This window comes from Coregonus lavaretus, assembly GCF_964263955.1.
Source record: "Coregonus lavaretus genome assembly, chromosome: 1".
NCBI classification, from domain to species: domain Eukaryota; kingdom Metazoa; phylum Chordata; class Actinopteri; order Salmoniformes; family Salmonidae; genus Coregonus; species Coregonus lavaretus.
Genome location: NC_139988.1, coordinates 39,774,171 through 39,794,636, shown reverse-complemented (window position 1 = coordinate 39,794,636; position 20,466 = coordinate 39,774,171). Strand labels below are relative to the sequence as shown.

Genomic DNA, 20,466 nt, shown 5'->3' with positions numbered 1-20,466 from the left:
TCTGAAAGCAACTTGTTGATGAAATGAGCCATGTAGCGTCATAGGTGTAGACGTTATGAAGTTGCGTTCTGCAGTCTCCACCATTCGCTCATATGGTGATTATGATGCAAATAATAACAACATGTCAGATGTATCTATTACCCACTAGGTCAAGGTTTGTCTTGGTTTTAGGCATTCATGTTGAATCATGTCAACTGCTACTGTACTTACCCTGGATCTGTGGTTATGTGTGTGTTGTGTGCAGTCCCCTGCTAAAGCTGTGTACAATGCCCGCCACTGGAACCAGCCTGAGCCTGAAGAGATGCCCCCACCACCCCTGGCCCGCGCACACACTGCTCCGGTGAGAACTACTCTAGGTCACTACCAGGGCTCTGCCTAACACTGGTCGCACACACATTCTCTCTCGCTCTATTAAATTTGCAATCTCTAGCACAAAGATAACAATGTGTTGTCCTAGAATAATGCATTGACCTAGGGCTGCATGATATGGGAAGATAATTCAATTTTTACTTGCAATTATAGATCAAAACCCTTGAGTAAATGTTGGATTCATAGAAATAGAATGATCATTCAAATTGTGTGGTTGGACAACCGTGTGCACTTGGAATGCCGTTTTTGTTTGGCATGACAATTAATTAAAAAGTAATTGAGGAGATGGTTGTGACCATAGAGATCCTATATGAGAGATCACAATAGCAAGCAAATTGTATTCCGGGTGGAGAAAGTTGCGTTCTGTGCATGGTTCTCTGTATGGTTGCGCTCTGTATTTACAAGTCAGTAATCGCATAGGTAAGGAGCCGGTAAAATCGACTTTACAATAACATAAACCATTGTCAATGTCACAGTGCTATTTCATAGTGTAATCTCGAAATTATCCAGCAGATGATGGTAATGAGCCACTACCTCCATTAGCTGGCTATGTGAGGTTAGTGTGCCAAATCCATACAACAATGATATGATAGCCGGTCCTGTTCACTCACTCATAGATGAAGGATATAATATAATCTTTTAAACAGAGGTTGTTATTTTCTGTGTATAACATTACCTACTAGCAAGCAAGCAGGCAACTAGTCCAAACCTGGTAGTTAGATGGCTAGCAGAGGAAAACAACTCTCAAAATGTAGGCTAGGCTTATGCAGGTCAAAATGTAGGCTTATGCCGGACAAGTAGCTAGCCAGTACACTTTCTGGTAGCCCCAGCGCAGGCTATGGAACCATCATCGGGTAAGGAAATATTTGTGTACTGATGTAGCTACCAAGCCATCTTATTAATTGAAAACGAGGGTCGTCTTTGCTTGCTAACGTTACATGACTGACATCTGCATTCATCCATGCGTGCTGGCAAGATAGCCAATGCAAGGCAGGACTATCTAGCTACTGCACCCACTGGCAGGCAGCTTGTGGTTATTTGATGTTCCAACAAGATAGCTGAAAAAGAACAAGACAATAACTGGAACTCGGCTAGCTAGCTAGCTAGGTAGGTAGTTGGGGGCTACAGATGGGCTAGCTAACATTAGCTAGCTACTGTTTTTGCATAAATGCATGCTTCAAAGTGCCGGTGGCTGAAGATTGGATAAGTTAAAATACGGTGAGATAATTGTCAATATTTTCATAAATGGAACCGATGTATCTATCTATCCAACATTGCAATTAGAGCTAGCTGCCCGACTGTATTAAAAATAAAAATGCATACAAATACATGGCTCTGGCTAGCATACAGGTCAGCCGCAACCAAGGCAATGTAGCTTTGTAGCTAGCTAGCATTTCCTCCATGAACGAAGCAATCAAGGTATCTAGCTGACCAACTACAAAAATGAACACTTGATAACAAGAGTAGTGTTTATGATTTTATATAAATGTTAGAAAACTGACTATATTCATTAGATAATCTAGCTAGTCCGGCAGGTGGTCTGCATATGATTTCCTATGCTTTGACGCTCGCAAGCCGGAACTACCAGAACGGCTTTGTTAAAAAACATTCTGATTTGGTCTATTAAATTACTAGAGGGGCTATGTCATAACCCTTAAAAGTTGAGGGAGAAATCCCAACCAGTCTAATTGGAATTAATGCCAGTAGAGGCATAATCTATATTTTTTTCTTATGCAGGAAAATAAAAGTAAGGCATGTGATTGTCAACCTAAAATATGGTCATATAATTATAAATACAGTTAAAACATGTTTTATACACATTTACTGTGTAAATAGCCTCTAAAATATATGTAACCAGACCATAAATGTCTCAAGTTTTGTTTTCTTGGAAAGCTGTGAGTACTATTAGATGATACAATATCAGTACTTGTTGCATTTACAACTTGTTTAAGTCTTATCATCAACTGATTTCAGCCAGTGTATGGCTGTGGATTGACGGCATTGTTTGAATGGTATGTTGGCATATTGGCAATTAATTTGAAACATGAATGTAATCATTCTTCTTAGGCTGGCTGGCTGGCTAGCTAACAAACATACAGTGAAGAAACTTTCTTAAAATTCATAATTGTACACTATCTTCTCACGGCACTGGAAAACCATGGTTGACCAACTCCCTGACCAAAATGGATAACCTTTAGACCATCATAAGAAGGTTCATGGCCATTCTAGTATTCAAATTCTAAGGTTGTGACGGAGTAGGAACCAAAGTGTTGGTAAGTGTTTCCCGGGGGACCCTAATTAGATTTAAATAGGTACATTCAGACAGATTTTAGAATATTCTTTGCCTTTTCCTCTCTGATTTAAGAACAAGTTGTTGCACAAACAATGCTGATATACTGCACCACAGGTACTGGCCTGTATTAGAGCAAAAGTTTCTCAGTGGATTTAGCTAGCCAGCTAGTTAGCTAACGATTAGTATTAGAGGCTAACACATTTTTGGGGGACATTTGCAGCTTTCTAAAACCAACTAACTACCGTTTTGCAGAAGAAGCAAAGTGAAAAGCTGCGTTGTTCTTGGTTAGAAAAATCTGTTGACCGCATGCTGCTGTTTGGTCAATGCATGCAGAGTGAATCTTGAGCACGAGGAACTGTCTGCTTGAGTGACAGGGGGTGGGGCTTAGTGTGTATGGGATTAGGAAGTGGCCAAAAGAGGAGTGATGAGAGCGAACTCAAGCAATAAATCTAAAGTAAAAAAAAAAAAAAAAACGGATTTTACAGACAGCTGGCGTTCCAAAATAGGGAGTGACTCCAAGTCCATGTCCGGATCTTATATTTCTGAGGCTCCGTGTCCGAGTGCGCAAATTCTCGCAGTATCTAGTGGGAATTTGGAACTACACTCATTTTCTCATGCCCAAACCGGATTAGATACATACCGGTAGTTAAATTCCAAAAATATGAAATTCACAATGTCACTAAGCAGAAAAGAAACAACCAAAACATTGATAGACATTGCAATGTCAACTTGATTTTGACATGAGTTCAGTACCACAAAGGAGATGATTGTGGAATACAGGAAAAAATAATAGGACTGAGCACGCCCCCATTCTCATTGACAGGGCTGTAGTGGAACAGGTTGAGAGCTTCAAGTTCCTTGGTGTCCACATCACCAACGAACTATCATGGTCCAAAAACACCAAGACAGTCGTGAAGAGGGCACGACAAAGCCTATTCCCCCTCAGGAGACTAAAAACATTTGGCATGGGTCCTCAGATCCTCAAAAAGTTTATACAGCTGCACCATCGAGAGCATCCTGACTGGTTGCATCACCGCTTGGTATGGCAACTGCTCAGCCTCCGACCGCAAGGCACTACAGAGGGTAGTGCGTACGGCCCAGTACATCACTGGGGCCAAGCTTCCTGCCATCCAGGACCTCTATACCAGGCAGTGTCAGAGGAAGGCCCTCAACATTGTCAAAGACTCCAGCCACCCTAGTCATAGACTGTTCTCTCTGCTACCGCACAGCAAGCGGTACCGGAGCGCCAAGTCTAGGTCCAAAATGCTTCTCAACAGCTTCTACCCCCAGACAATTTGCACTGCCCCCCCCCCCCCCCCCCACCCCGTCCCCCTCTTTTACTCTGCTGCTACTCTGTTTATTATTTATGCATAGTCACTAACTCTACCTACATGTACATATTACCTCAATTACGTCGACTAGCCGGTGCCCCCGCACATTGACTCTGCACCGGTACCCCCCTGTATATAGCCTCCCTACGGTTATTTTATTTTACTGCTGCTCTTTGGTTATTTCATTATTTATTTTTCCTTAACTTTTTTTATCTTTGTTTTACTTAGCATTGTTGGTTAAGGGCTTGTAAGTAAGCGTTTCACTGTAATGTCTACACATGTTGTATTCGGCGCATGTGGAAAATACAATTTGATTTGATTTGCTTGATTTTGCAGACCCATGACTATGGTGTGTCGACATTAGCTAGAGAGCGACGCTAGTCAGCATAGGCTGCTACATGATAATCAACTCGCGTTAGCTAGCTAGTGTTCGCTACCTAGCTATCCAGCCCAGCAAGCTCTACTCCAATGGAAACCGATGCAACCCTGCTGGCTACGTGGCTAGCTAGATGGCCAGTGGTGACAGTGAGGTCCATATGAGATTCAAGGCTTTAATATGTGCCATCGTGCAGAAATAGCAAAGAAAATATGGTTGATGAGCTAAATTAGCTAGAAAGATGGCTATGACAGTTAGGCTACCAGTGTTCATGCACAAATACATGACGACGCATTGTATAGAAGTCAAGAAGGCATGCAGAACGGACTGCCTCTTGAACTGGACTGCCCCATCTAGCTAGCTAGTAGAGGGGTACAAAAGCGCCGGTACACAGATGCATAGCTCATACAATTATATTTTGTTTTAGTCAATAACAATACATGTTGCAAAGTAAATACCTGCTTCAAATATATCTCATTGCATTGCATGCTAGTGCATACAATCTCTAGTTGGGTTTTTTTGCATAGGAAAGGGGACTCACCCAACATCAAGTTTGTGAGGAGGGGATACACATTTATGATGGCTAGTGACCAAGGATGAAAAACCCGGTGACCACTAGTTGTCCTCGCATACCCATATTTAGATCAAATGCTCTTGATTTTTCATCAGTACTGTGTGAATTACATGCCCATCCAATCTGCTGTTTTTAATTTAGTTAGCCCCACCTCACCCCAGAAATGCAAATCAGTTGTCAAATCAGTTTACAGAGAAAATACATAGATGTATGTTGTGTCTAACAGATTCATGAATGTTCTCCAAAATGGCCCAGATATGTTAATATATACAAGTCATATGCAATAGTGACATTTTACACCAGTGCAGCAAGCTAGTGGACTCTGTCAATACTGTTAAAATCAATTTGATCTGTCGGTATATGATGACACCTTGTAGTGGTCATATGGTTGATTTCTCTTCAACCATCATTTTTTAAATCTCCTCTCGCTTTTTACTGTTTGTTGTGATCTGGTAGGCCCCTGCAAACTTTCCTGTGCAAGAACTACGAGCCAAATGTCAGAGATTGTGGACTAAATATGCTGTGTATTGAGACGTTTTGTTGTATGTATTGTTTTATGTGATGGCAAGATGTATAGCTAATGGAGATGATGACACATCTAGCTAGCTACTTTACAGTTTACAACATGCTCGCTCATGGCTATGTGAATTTATGTGTACAGACAGTTATTAACTACAGATAATCAAATATCATTGCATTGTATGAGAGCTGCGTCTGTGTATGTGCCGGCGTTTTAGAGTCCCATAGGACAGTCCGTCCTGGTTGTAATGTTGATACAACACCAGAGACGGTACGGTCTACCCTCTTTGACAACACTGGTCCTGCCATTCATGCAAAGCTAGCAGCATCCTCTTTGATAACTGGTATACCTTGCTAGCTAATTTAGCTAATCAAACAGTATTTTCTTTGCTATTTCTGCACAATGGCACTTCTTAGAGCCTTGCATCTCATATGGACCTCACTGTCACTGCTGGTCATCTAACTAGCCACGTACTCAACATGGTTGCATCAGTTTCCATTGGACTAGACTAGAGTTTGCTCGCTAGGTAGCTAATGCTGGCTAGCTAGCATGCTAATGTTAGCTAACGACGATACACCATAGTCGTGGGTCTGCAAAATCAAGCAAATTATACTGAACTCATGACAATCATGTTTTGACATTGTAGTGGCTATTGCTGTTTGGTTAGTTTTTTGCTTAGTGACATTGCAAATATTATCATTTTGGCGTTTTAGCTCTGATTTAATTAGCTATGTATCTAATCCGGTTTCGGCATGAGAAAGTGAGTGAGGTCCCAAATTCCCACGAAATACTGCGAGAATTTGCCTGCTCATGGATACGGAGCCCCAGAAATATAAGATCTGGTCACGGATTAGGCGCCACTCCCTTCAAAATATCACAGCCTCTTGCGATATGGATATTGCGCATGTCAATATCGCAATTTTGATTAAAATGGGATTAATCGTGCAGCCCTACATTGACCCAATAGCAGCCTCACCTAAATGACGAAATCTAAATCACTATTAGCTGTATTCTGTTTAGTCCAGACTTGGAACGTGTCCCAATAGGAAACAATTCATATAAGGGCACCTGGAATGAAAGTTGTTTGTCTAACTTTTTCAAATGTTTTCTGCTTTTTGGCTCTCCAGGCCAGCATATCAAGCGGAAGCAGCAAGGACACCAACTCCCACAAAGATGACTGTCTGTTCAAAGCTCCTCCCCCACCGCCCAAAGTCATCAAGTCTGTGACCATCCCCACTCAGCCTTACCAGGACATCGTCACGGCTCTCAAATGCAGAAAAGAACACAAGGAGGTGGGCCGGGCATGCTGGGGGATATTTCACGCCCTCAAGACAGTCAACATGATCTTTTCACTGTCAACATCCCCCAAACGCTCATCTGCTATTTTTATTACTTGTTTGCATGCTGTTATGGATTTATTAGTCTCTTTATTCATTTCAGACACAGTTTAGACTGTTAATGTCCATTTGGAGCGCAGTGTAAAGCTTGTCTTTGTTAATTTAAAACAGCATGGGCTGGTCAGGGCCTAAGGAGCATCTTGTTTTATTAAAGAGCGACTGACCCTACAAAGCAACTTCTCGTTTTGAAAATGGCCTATGTGGCATCGTTATGAGTCAGAAACATTTATTTTACTGTCAAAATTGACTACAAAGTGTAAATAGGATAATTTTGAAGTCAGTCTCGTCCTAAACAGAGATTGGAGAGATGATTGGAAAAAATGGTATGTCACGAAATGAAGGGTACCGTAACAGTTTTCGTTGGGTTGGGTTTATTTCAATCCCGCCCACAGCTGGCATCACCTAAGTATTAATCAAACCGCTGCATTTCTTAATGACCAAGATGAATCCGGAAGTTCAGCCCCCCTTTAAGGCCTAGCTACAGCTAGCAGATGTGCCTTCTGGCTCTTGACCAGACGGTTAGCTGCACATCCCCCTTGCCAAGAGGGACTGAACCGAAGCTATCTCGTTGGGCAGTGGAAACACAGACATGGTCCAATCGCTAGCAAGCGAACACACACACAGCTGATCAGACACTTCCACTCCCAGTGGTGTCCTTGATGAGGGGGTATTAGCCCAGTCAGCTAATGGAACTGATGGAGTAGAGCCACTTTGCATGCTGTGTGACATTTCTTTCCTTTTCTGGACACTCACAAATACACAGAGCACCATTTTGGAACTTGCATGGGATAATATTCCTCCTATTTTAAATATGATCAGGTTTTTTTCTGGATCAAAATGGGTCTTAGGTGGTTGACGTGTCCCCTGTCACACCGACAGGGGGCCAATGGTGTGGTTGCCGACCAAACATTTTAGAGGCCCTCCTGTTGGCCGCAGTGACAAAATATAGCAGTTTTAAAGCTATTTCCTGCAATTCTCAACATTTTGCCATAACTTATGCTATCTAAGTGACTCAAACATTATTACAAAATTACAAAATCAATGGGGGCCTATGCCATGGCAAAAATACTCCTGAATGCATCATTTTTGGAATTTTAGATTCTCACTGACTATAGCTTTTATTTTGGTGATTTGTTGTTCTCAAAGAGGATGTTATATAGGTCCATTATCTTTTCTACATACTTTATATCTTGTTTTAGTTTAAGTTTACACAACATTTTTCCATCCTGGAAATTATACTTAAAAAATATACACTGCTCAAAAAAATAAAGGGAACACTTAAACAACACATCCTAGATCTGAATGAATGAAATAATCTTATTAAATACTTTTTTCTTTACATAGTTGAATGTGCTGACAACAAAATCACACAAAAATTATCAATGGAAATCAAATGTATCAACCCATGGAGGTCTGGATTTTGAGTCACCCTCAAAATTAAAGTGGAAAACCACACTACAGGCTGATCCAACTTTGATGTAATGTCCTTAAAACAAGTCAAAATTAGGCTCAGTAGTGTGTGTGGCCTCCATGTGCCTGTATGACCTCCCTACAACGCCTGGGCATGCTCCTGATGAGGTGGCGGATGGTCTCCTGAGGGATCTCCTCCCAGACCTGGACTAAAGCTTCCGCCAACTCCTGGACAGTCTGTGGTGCAACGTGGCGTTGGTGGATGGAGCGAGCCATGATGTCCCAGATGTGCTCAATTGGATTCAGGTCTGGGGAACAGGCGGGCCAGTCCATAGCATCAATGCCTTCCTCTTGCAGGAACTGCTGACACTCCAGCCACATGAAGTCTAGCATTGTCTTGCATTAGGAGGAACCCAGGGCCAACCGCACCAGCGTATGGTCTCACAAGGGGTCTGAGGATCTCATCTCGGTACCTAATGGCAGTCAGGCTACCTCTGGCGAGCACATGGAGGGCTGTGCGGCCCCCCAAAGAAATGCCACCCCACACCATGACTGACCCACGCCAAACCGGTCATGCTGGAGGATGTTGCAGGCAGCAGAACGTTCTCCACGGCGTCTCCAGACTCTGTCACGTCTGTCACATGTGCTCAGTGTGAACCTGCTTTCATCTGTGAAGAGCACAGGGCGCCAGTGGCGAATTTGCCAATCTTGGTGTTCTCTGGCAAATGCCAAACGTCCTGCACAGTGTTGGGCTGTAAGCACAACCTCCACCAGTGGACGTTGGGCCCTCATACCACCCTCATGGAGTCTGTTTCTGACCGTTTGAGCAGACACATGCACATTTGTGGCCTGCTGGAGGTCATTTTGCAGGGCTCTGGCAGTGCTCCTCCTGCTCCTCCTTGCACAACGGCGGAGGTAGCGGTCCTGCTGCTGGGTTGTTTCCCTCCTACGGCCTCCTCCACGTCTCCTGATGTACTGGCCTGTCTCCTGGTAGCGCCTCCATGCTCTGGACACTACGCTGACAGACACAGCAAACCTTCTTGCCACAGCTCGCATTGATGTGCCATCCTGGATGAGCTGCACTACCTGAGCCACTTGTGTGGGTTGTAGACTCCGTCTCATGCTACCACTAGAGTGAAAGCACCGCCAGCATTCAAAAGTGACCAAAACATCAGCCAGGAAGCATAGGAACTGAGAAGTGGTCTGTGGTCACCACCTGCAGAACCACTTCTTTATTGGGGGTGTCATGCTAATTGCCTATAATTTCCACCTGTTGTCTATTCCATTTGCACAACAGCATGTGAAATGTATTGTCAATCAGTGTTGCTTCCTAAGTGGACAGTTTGATTTCACAGAAGTGTGATTGACTTGCAGTTACATTGTGTTGTTTAAGTGTTCCCTTTATTTTTTTGAGCAGTGTATAATGTTTTACTGTTTGGATACAGGCGGCCCGAAGCAACATAGGTGGCCTGCCCAATACATTTCTTTGCATAAAAAAATCCTGATGGTTATTTTTGCTCAATGCTCAGTACCATTTGCTTGTGTAAATGTCGCTCATCGTCTCATTATCTCTCCCACTTGCAGCTGTACACGGTTGTGCATAATGTGAAGCACTTCAACGATGTGGTAGAGTTTGGTGAGAACCAGGAGTTTACTGATGACTTTGAGTACCTGGAGACCGGTCTAAAGAGCAGCCAGCCACTCAACACACGATGCCTTAGGTAAGACAAACCCACTCAATATTGTCCACCTTGGGAAAGGATCTTACCTGATTTAACATCCCACCTTCAATACATTTCCAGCTATATGCTCAAGTCTAGAAGACATGGACAGATTTAGTATTATTTATACTTGTCCACTCAATCTTCTATGTACCCTTCTCCTCTGAACTTCTTGAAACATCCTCCCCCTCTTGCTCACTGTCTAGTATAATCAGTCTAGCCGCAAGGTGTGCAATGCCCAGTTTCCGGATGCACCTACGGGCCAGAGGGAAGGTGGCTCAGGTCTTCAAGATGTTGAATGATGCCCCGCAGCATCCGGTAGGAATCTGTTCAAATCTACAACCACAACTGACCCAAACTAATAACAGTAACTGACCCAAAATAAAGGGCTCCAGTGTGTTTCAATTAACCTCCCTCTGCTTATTTGTGGTGGTAGCATGACCTACTATTTGTCCTGTAGATACTTCAAAGTTCGCTATTTGAATATACAAGGACAAGATTCAAGGACTTCCCCTGCCACCAGTTGCTTCTGAACTCATTGTTGCCCATCCCGCTCTCCCTTCACTCGTCTCCAGAACCTGGCTCTGTGTACGGCCTCTCTGATGTACATCCTAAGCAGAGACAGGTTGAACATGGACCTGGACCGGGCCAGTCTGGAGCTGATGATCAGACTGTTGGAGCTGGAGCACGACCACTCGGGCCACCACCAGGACCAGCTCACTGCCAAGGAGATGACCAAGGTCAAGGAGAAGATCCGCAAGCTGTGTGAGACAGTCCACAACAAGCACCTGGACCTGGAGAACATCACGGTATGCAGGGACAATCAGAATAATGATCATGTTTAATAATTATAATATTTATAATGATGGTGATTGTGGGTTGGAGTTCTATAGCACTTTATTTTGTTTGTTTTGCAGTCGTGTCACTTGGCCATGGAGACCCTGTTGTCTCTGACCTCAAAGAGAGCCGGTGACTGGTTCAAAGAGGAGCTGCGCTTACTGGGAGGCCTGGACCACATTGTAGACAAAGGTGGGTGTTTGTGTGCGTGCATGTTGTGTTGAACTGTCGGAGCACCTTTCTGCGCCAGAAGCAGACTTTTTCTAGTTGTCCTTGTTCCTATATTTGACAGTTGCATCTTATCAAGGTCAACTCACTTTGTTACACTATAGTCATTGGCAAAACATATATATATATATATATATATATATATATATATATATATATATATATATATATATATATATATATATATATATATACACACACACACACAGTGGGGAAAAAAAGTATTTAGTCAGCCACCAATTGTGTAAGTTCTCCCACTTAAAAAGATGAGAGAGGCCTGTAATTTTCATCATAGGTACACGTCAACTATGACAGACAAAATGAGAGAAAAAAAATCCAGAAAATCACATTGTAGGATTTTTAATGAATTTATTTGCAAATTATGGTGGAAAATAAGTATTTGGTCAATAACAAAGTTTCTCAATACTTTGTTATATACCCTTTGTTGGCAATGACACAGGTCAAACGTTTTCTGTAAGTCTTCACAAGGTTTTCACACACTGTTGCTGGTATTTTGGCCCATTCCTCCATGCAGATCTCCTCTAGAGCAGTGATGTTTTGGGGCTGTTGCTGGGCAACACAGACTTTCAACTCCCTCCAAAGATTTTCTATGGGGTTGAGATCTGGAGACTGGCTAGACCACTCCAGGACCTTGAAATGCTTCTTACGAAGCCACTCCTTCGTTGCCCGGGCGGTGTGTTTGGGATCATTGTCATGCTGAAAGACCCAGCCACGTTTCATCTTCAATGCCCTTGTTGATTGAAGGAGGTTTTCACTCAAAATCTCACGATACATGGCCCCATTCATTCTTTCCTTTACACGGATCAGTCGTCCTGGTCCCTTTGCAGAAAAACAGCCCCAAAGCATAATGTTTCCACCCCCATGCTTCACAGTAGGTATGGTGTTCTTTGGATGCAACTCAGCATTCTTTGTCCTCCAAACACGACGAGTTGAGTTTTTACCAAAAAGTTCTATTTTGGTTTCATCTGACCATATGACATTCTCCCAATCCTCTTCTGGATAATCCAAATGCACTCTAGCAAACTTCAGACGGGCCTGGACATGTACTGGCTTAAGCAGGGGGACACGTCTGGCACTGCAGGATTTGAGTCCCTGGCGGCGTAGTGTGTTACTGATGGTAGGCTTTGTTACTTTGGTCCCAACTCTCTGCAGGTCATTCACTAGGGTCCCCCCGTGTGGTTCTGGGATTTTTGCTCTTCGTTCTTGTTCTGGGATTTTTGCTCTTCGTTCTTGTGATCATTTTGACCCCACGGGGTGAGATCTTGCGTAGAGCCCCAGATCGAAGGAGATTATCAGTGGTCTTGTATGTCTTCCATTTCCTAATAATTGCTCCCACAGTTGATTTCTTCAAACCAAGCTGCTTACCTATTACAGATTCAGTCTTCCCAGCCTGGTGCAGGTCTACAATTTTGTTTCTGGTGTCCTTTGACAGCTCTTTGGTCTTGGCCATAGTGGAGTTTGGAGTGTGACTGTTTGAGGTTGTGGACAGGTGTCTTTTATACTGATAACAAGTTCAAACAGGTGCCATTAATACAGGTAACGAGTGGAGGACAGAGGAGCCTCTTAAAGAAGAAGTTACAGGTCTGTGAGAGCCAGAAATCTTGCTTGTTTGTAGGTGACCAAATACTTATTTTCCACCATAATTTGCAAATAAATTCATAAAAAATCCTACAATGTGATCTTCTGGATTTTGTTTTCTCAATTTGTCTGTCATAGTTGATGTGTACCTATGATGAAAATTACAGGCCTCTCTCATCTTTTTAAGTGGGAGAACTTGCACAATTGGTGGCTGACTAAATACTTTTTTTCCCCACTGTTTATATGTGTGTATATATATATATATATATATATATATATATATATATATATATACAGTGAGGGAAAATAGTATTTGATCCCCTGCTGATTTTGTACGTTTGCCCACTGACAAAGACATGATCAGTCTATAATTTTAACGGTAGGTTTATTTGAACAGTGAGAGACAGAATAACAAAACAAAAATCCAGAAAAACGCATGTCAAAAATGTTATAAATTGATTTGCATTTTAATGAGGGAAATAAGTATTTGACCCCTCTGCAAAACATGACTTAGTACTTGGTGGCAAAACCCTTTTTGGCAATCACAGAGGTCAGACGTTTCTTGTAGTTGGCCAACAGGTTTGCACACATCTCATGAGGGATTCTGTCCCACTCCTCTTTGCAAATCTTCTCCAAGTCATTAAGGTTTCGAAGCTGATGTTTGGCAACTCGAACCTTCAGCTCCCTCCACAGATTTTCTATGGGATTAAGGTCTGGAGACTGGCTAGGCCACTCCAGGACCTTAATGTGCTTCTTCTTGAGCCAATCCTTTGTTGCCTTGGCCGTGTGTTTTGGGTCATTGTCATGCTGGAATACCCATCCACGACCCATTTTCAATGCCCTGGCTGAGGGAAGGAGGTTCTCACCCAAGATTTGATGGTACATGGCCCCGTCCATCGTCCCTTTGATGCGGTGAAGTTGTCCTGTCCACTTAGCAGAAAAACACCCCCAAAGCATAATGTTTCCACCTCCATGTTTGACGGTGGGGATGGTGTTCTTGGGGTCATTGGCAGCATTCCTCCTCCTCCAATCATGGCGAGTTGAGTTGATGCCAAAGACCTCGATTTTGGTCTCATCTGACCACAACACTTTCACCCAGTTGTCCTCTGAATCATTCAGATGTTAATTGGCAAACTTCAGACGGGCCTGTATATGTGCTTTCTTGAGCAGGGGGACCTTGTGGGCGCTGCAGGATTTCAGTCCTTCACGGTGTAGTGTGTTACCAATTGTTTTCTTGGTGACTATGGTCCCAGCTGCCTTGAGATCATTGACAAGATCCTCCCGTGTAGTTCTGGGCTGATTCCTCACCTTTCTCATGATCATTGCAACTCCACGAGGTGAGATATTGCATGGAGCACCAGGCCGAGGGAGATTGACAGTTATTTTGTGTTTCTTCCATTTGCGAATAATCGCACCAACTGTTGTCACCTTCTCACCAAGCTGCTTGGCGATGGTCTTCCAGCCTTGTGTAGGTCTACAATCTTGTCCCTGACATCCTTGGAGAGCTCTTTGGTCTTGGCCATGGTGGAGAGTTTGGAATATGATTGATTGATTGCTTCTGTGGACAGGTGTCTTTTATACAGGTATCAAAATGAGATTAGGAGCAGAGTGTGCTCCTAATCTCAGCTCGTTACCTGTATAAAAGACACCTGGGAGCCAGAAATCTTTCTGATTGAGAGGGGGTCAAATACTTATTTCCCTCATTTAAAATGCAAATCAATTTATAACATTTTTGACATGCGTTTTTCTGGATTTTTGTTGTTGTTATTCTGTCTCTCACTGTTCAAATAAACCTACCATAAAAATTATAGACTGATCATTTCATTGTCAGTGGGCAAACGTACAAAATCAGCAGGGGATCAAATACTTTTTCCCTCACTGTATATATCTCAGTAGCAGTCAAAAGTTTGGACACACCTACTCATTGAAGGGTTTTTCTTTATTTTTACTGTTTTCTACATTGTCGAATAATAGTGAATACATCAAAACTATGAAATAACACACATGGAATCATGTAGTAACCAAAAAAGTGTTAAATCAAATCAAAATATATTTTATATTTCAGATTCTTCAAATAGCCACCCTTTTCCTTGATGACAGCTTTGCACAGTCTTGGTATTCTCTTAACCAGCTTCACCTGGAATGCTTTTCCAACAGTCTTGAAGGAGTTCCCACATATGCTTAGCACTTGTTGCCGGCTTTTCCTTCACTCTGCCGTCCGACTCATCCTAAACCATCTCAATTGGGTTGAGGTCGGGGTATTGTGGAGACCAGGTCATCTGATGCAGCATTCCATCACGATCCTCCTTGGTAAAATAGCCCTTACACAGCCTGGAGGTGTTGGGTCATTGTCCTGTTGAAAAACAAATGATAGTCCCACTAAGCCGAAACCAGATGGGATGGCGTATCGCTGCAGAATGCTGTGGTAGCCATGCTGGTTAAGTGTGCCTTGAATTCTAAATAAATCACAGACGGTGTCACCAGAAAAGCACCCCCACACCATAACACCTCCTCCTCCATGCTTTACAGTGGGAACTACACATGTGGAGATCATCCGTTCACCCACACCGCGTCTCACAAATTTGGACTCCAGACCAAAGGACAAATTTCCACTGGTCTAATGTCCATTGCTCGTGTTTCTTGGCCTGAGCAGGTCTCTTCTTCTTATTGGTGTCCTTTAGTAGTGGTTTCTTTGCAGCAATTCAACCACGAAGACCTGATTCACACAGTCCCCTCTGAACAGTTGATGTTGAGATGTGTCTGTGTCTTGAACTCTGTGAAGCATTTATTTGGGCAGCAATTTCTGAGGCTGGTAACTCTAATGAACTTATCCTCTGCAGCAGAGGTAACTCTGGGTCTTCCATTCCTGTTGCAGTCCTCATGAGAGCCAGTTTCATAACAGCGCTTAATGTTTGTTGCGACTGCACTTCTTGAAATGTTCCGTATTGACTGACCTTCATATCTTAAAGTAATGATGGACTGTTGTTTCTCTTTGCTTATTTGAGCTGTTCTTGCCATAATATGGACTTGGTCTTTTACCAAATAGGGCTATCTTATGTGTACCCCCCCCACCTTGTCACAACACAATTGATTTTCTCAAACGCATTAAGAAGGAAAGAAATTCCACACATTAACTTTTAAGAAGTCACACCTGTTAATTGAAATGCATTCCAGGTGACTACCTCATGAAGCTCTTTGAGAGAATGCCAAGAGTGTGCAAAGCTGTCATCAAGGCAAAGGGTGGCTACTATGAAGAATCTCAAATATAAAATATATTTTCATTTGTTTAACACTTTTTTGGTTACGACATGATTCCATATGTGTTATTTCATAGTTTTGATGTCTTCACTATTATTCTACAATGTAGAAATAGTTTAAATAAAGAAAAACCCTTGAATGAGCTGTGTGTGTGTGTGTGTGTGTGTGTGTGTGTGTGTGTGTGTGTGTGTGTGTGTGTGTGTGTGTGTGTGTATGTGTGTATATATATATACATACATACATACATACATACATACATACATACATACATACATACATACATACATACATACATACATACATACATACATACATACATACATACAGTGGGGAGAACAAATATTTGATACACTGCCGATTTTGCAGGTTTTCCTACTTACAAAGCATGTAGATGTCTGTAAATTTTATCCAGAAAATCACATTGTATGATTTTTAAGTAATTAATTTGCATTTTATTGTATGACATAAGTATTTGATACATCAGAAAAGCAGAACTTAATATTTGGTACAGAAACCTTCGTTTGCAATTACAGAGATCATACGTTTCCTGTAGGTCTTGACCAGGTTTGCACACACTGCAGCAGGGATTTTGGCCCACTCCTCCATACAGACCTTCTCCAGATCCTTCAGGTTTCGGGGCTGTCGCTGGGCAATACAGACTTTCAGCTCCCTCCAAAGATTTTCTATTGGGTTCAGGTCTGGAGACTGGCTAGGCCACTCCAGGACCTTGAGATGCTTCTTACGGAGCCACTCCTTAGTTGCCCTGGCTGTGTGTTTCGGGTCGTTGTCATGCTGGAAGACCCAGCCATGACCCACCTTCAATGGTCTTACTGAGGGAAGGAGGTTGTTTGCCAAGATCTCGCGATACATGGCCCCATCCATCCTCCCCTCAATACGGTGCAGTCGTCCTGTCCCCTTTGCAGAAAAGCATCCCCAAAGAATGATGTTTCCGCCTCCATGCTTCACGGTTGGGATGGTGTTCTTGGGGTTGTACTCATCCTTCTTCTTCCTCCAAACACGGCGAGTGGAGTTTAGACCAAAAAGCTCTATTTTTGTCTCATCAGACCACATGACCTTCTCCCATTCCTCCTCTGGATCATCCAGATGGTCATTGGCAAACTTCAGACGGGCCTGGACATGCACTGGCTTGAGCAGGGGGACCTTGCGTGCGCTGCAGGATTTTAATCCATGACGGCGTAGTGTGTTACTAATGGTTTTCTTTGAGACTGTGGTCCCAGCTCTCTTCAGGTCATTGACCAGGTCCTGCCGTGTAGTTCTGGGCTGATCCCTCACCTTCCTCATGATCATTGATGCCCCACGAGGTGAGATCTTGCATGGAGCCCCAGACCGAGGGTGATTGACCGTCATCTTGAACTTCTTCCATTTTCTAATAATTGCGCCAACAGTTGATGCCTTCTCACCAAGCTGCTTGCCTATTGACCTGTAGCCCATCCCAGCCTTGTGCAGGTCTACAATTTTATCCCTGATGTCCTTACACAGCTCTCTGGTCTTGGCCATTGTGGAGAGGTTGGAGTCTGTTTGATTGAGTGTGTGGACAGGTGTCTTTTATACAGGTAACGAGTTCAAACAGGTGCAGTTAATACAGGTAATGAGTGGAGAACAGGAGGGCTTCTTAAAGAAAAACTAACAGGTCTGTGAGAGCCGGAACTCTTACTGGTTGGTAGGTGATCAAATACTTATGTCATGCAATAAAATGCAAATTAATTACTTAAAAATCATACAATGTGATTTTCTGGATTTTTGTTTTAGATTCCGTCTCTCACAGTTGAAGTGTACCTATGATAAAAATTACAGACATCTACATGCTTTGTAAGTAGGAAAACCTGCAAAATCGGCAGTGTATCCAATACTGAGGGGAAAAAACGATTTGATCCCCTACTGAATTTGTACGTTTGCCCACTGACAAAGACATGATCAGTCTATAATTTTAATGGTAGGTTTATTTGAACAGTGAGAGACAGAATAACAACAACAAAAATCCAGAAAAACGCATGTCAAAAATGTTATAAATTGATTTGCATTTGAATGAGGGAAATAAGTATTTGACCCCCTCTCAATCAGAAGGATTTCTGGCTCCCAGGTGTCTTTTACACAGGTAACGAGCTGAGATTAGGAGCACACTTTTAAAGGGAGTGCTCCTAATTTCAGCTTGTTACCTGTATAAAAGACACCTGTCCACAGAATCAATCAATCAATCAGATTCCAAACTCTCCACCATGGCAAAGACCAAAGAGCTCTCCAAGGATGTCAGGGACAAGATTGTAGACCTACACAAGGCTGGAATGGGCTACAAGACCATCGCCAAGCAGCTTGGTGAGAAGGTGACAACAGTTGGTGCGATTATTCGCAAATGGAAGAAACACAAAAGAACTGTCAATCTCCCTCGGCCTGGGGCTCCATGCAAGATCTCACCTCGTGGAGTTGCAATGATCATGAGAACGGTGAGGAATCAGCCCAGAACTACACGGGAGGATCTTGTCAATGATCTCAGGGCAGCTGGGACCATAGTCACCAAGAAAACAATTGGTAACACACTACGCCGTGAAGGACTGAAATCCTGCAGCCCCCGCAAGGTCCCCCTGCTCAAGAAAGCACATATACATGCCCGTCTGAAGTTTGCCAATGAACATCTGAATGATTCAGAGGAGTGTTGTGGTCAGATGAGACCAAAATGGAGCTCTTTGGCATCAACTCAACTCGTCGTGTTTGGAGGAGGAGGAATGCTGCCTATGACCCCAAGAACACCATCCCCACCATCAAACATGGAGGTGGAAACATTATGCTTTGGGGGTGTTTTTCTGCTAAGGGGACAGGACAAATTCACCGCATCAAAGGGACGATGGACGGGGCCATGTACCGTCAAATCATGGGTGAGAACCTCCTTCTCTCAGCCAGGGCATTGAAAATGGGTCGTGGATGGGTATTCCAGCATGACAATTACCCAAAACACACGGCCAAGGCAACAAAGGAGTGGCTCAAGAAGAAGCACATTAAGGTCCTGGAGTGGCCTAGCCAGTCTCCAGACCGTAATCCCATAGAAAATCTGTGGAGGGAGCTGAAGGTTCGAGTTGCCAAACGTCAGCCTCGAAACCTTAATGACTTGGAGAAGATCTGCAAAGAGGAGTGGGACAAAATCCCTCCTGAGATGTGTGCAAACCTGGTGGCCAACTACAAGAAACGTCTGACCTCTGTGATTGCCAACAAGGGTTTTGCCACCAAGTACTAAGTCATGTTTTGCAGATGGGTCAAATTCTTATTTCCCTCATTAAAATGCAAATCAATTTATAACATTTTTGAAATGCGTTTTTCTGGATTTTTTTGTTGTTATTCTGTCTCTCACTGTTCAAATAAACCTACCATTACAATTATAGACTGATCATGTCTTTGTCAGTGGGCAAACGTACAAAATCAGCAGGGGATCAAATACTTTTTTCCCTCACTGTATATATATATATATATATATATATATATATATATATATATATATATATATATATATATATATATATATATATATAATTATTGTGTGTTTCTCCTGCAGTAAAAGAATGTGTCCAGAACCTGAGCCAAGAAGATGACAAGGAGAAGCTGGTGTCGTCGCTGTGGGGGGCAGAGAGGTGTCTAAGAGTACTAGAGAGTGTAAGTACAACATTAAGGAGTGTTAGCAGGCTCAGATGTTTTAAATCCATTAATTGAATACAACATGGGAAAGTAAATAGACTCTTCAATCTCAACCTCATCTGACCAGCTTTTATTTGACAATTTAAAAGGCATTTCAATATCAATGTAATTTTTCACTCCCGTCTGTCTTCCTGTCCTTCCATTGCAGGTGACTGTCCAGAACCCAGAGAACCAGGGCTACCTGATCGCCTACAAGGACTCTCAGCTAATAGTGTCCTCTGCCAGGTGAGAGAGACTGGAACACATGCTAATCTTTTGGCACCCTCTTTAGATGGTGACAGAGCCCTGATCTTTCACTCCACCTCTACTCCCTTTGTCCAGTCCCCACTCTAGTATACTAGTAGAGTCATGTCCTGTATAGGACTCCGGGTTAAATCTCTGTGCCCTCAGTTTTCCCGGGACTCAAATCAAATCAAATCAAATTTTATTGGTCACATGCGCCGAATACAACAGGTGCAGACATTACAGTGAAATGCTTACTTACAGCCCTTAACCAACAGTGCATTTATTTTAAACAAAAAACAACAACAAAAAAAGTGTTGAGAAAAAAAAGAGCAGAAGTAAAATAAAGTGACAGTAGGGAGGCTATATATACAGGGGGGTACCGTTGCAGAGTCAATGTGCGGGGGCACCGGCTAGTTGAGGTAGTTGAGGTAATATGTACATGTGGGTAGAGTTAAAGTGACTATGCATAAATACTTAACAGAGTAGCAGCAGCGTAAAAAGGATGGGGTGGGGGGGCAGTGCAAATAGTCCGGGTAGCCATGATTAGCTGTTCAGGAGTCTTATGGCTTGGGGGTAGAAGCTGTTGAGAAGTCTTTTGGACCTAGACTTGGCACTCCGGTACCGCT

The 20,466-nt window shown here is 43.0% G+C and overlaps 1 protein-coding gene across 1 annotated transcript in view; it reads left to right on the top strand.

Moving 5' to 3' along the window:
• The window catches only part of LOC311135939 (wings apart-like protein homolog), a 40,432-nt gene that overhangs the window by 14,667 nt on the left and 5,299 nt on the right, over positions 1-20,466 (top strand). Inside the window, exons 6-13 of the mRNA XM_084169978.1 lie at positions 245-340; positions 6,591-6,755; positions 9,855-9,991; positions 10,198-10,309; positions 10,567-10,800; positions 10,909-11,020; positions 19,476-19,573; positions 19,764-19,840. Of these exons, the coding sequence (XP_084026104.1) occupies positions 245-340; positions 6,591-6,755; positions 9,855-9,991; positions 10,198-10,309; positions 10,567-10,800; positions 10,909-11,020; positions 19,476-19,573; positions 19,764-19,840 (1,031 nt within the window). The remainder of the gene's footprint in view (positions 1-244; positions 341-6,590; positions 6,756-9,854; positions 9,992-10,197; positions 10,310-10,566; positions 10,801-10,908; positions 11,021-19,475; positions 19,574-19,763; positions 19,841-20,466) is intronic.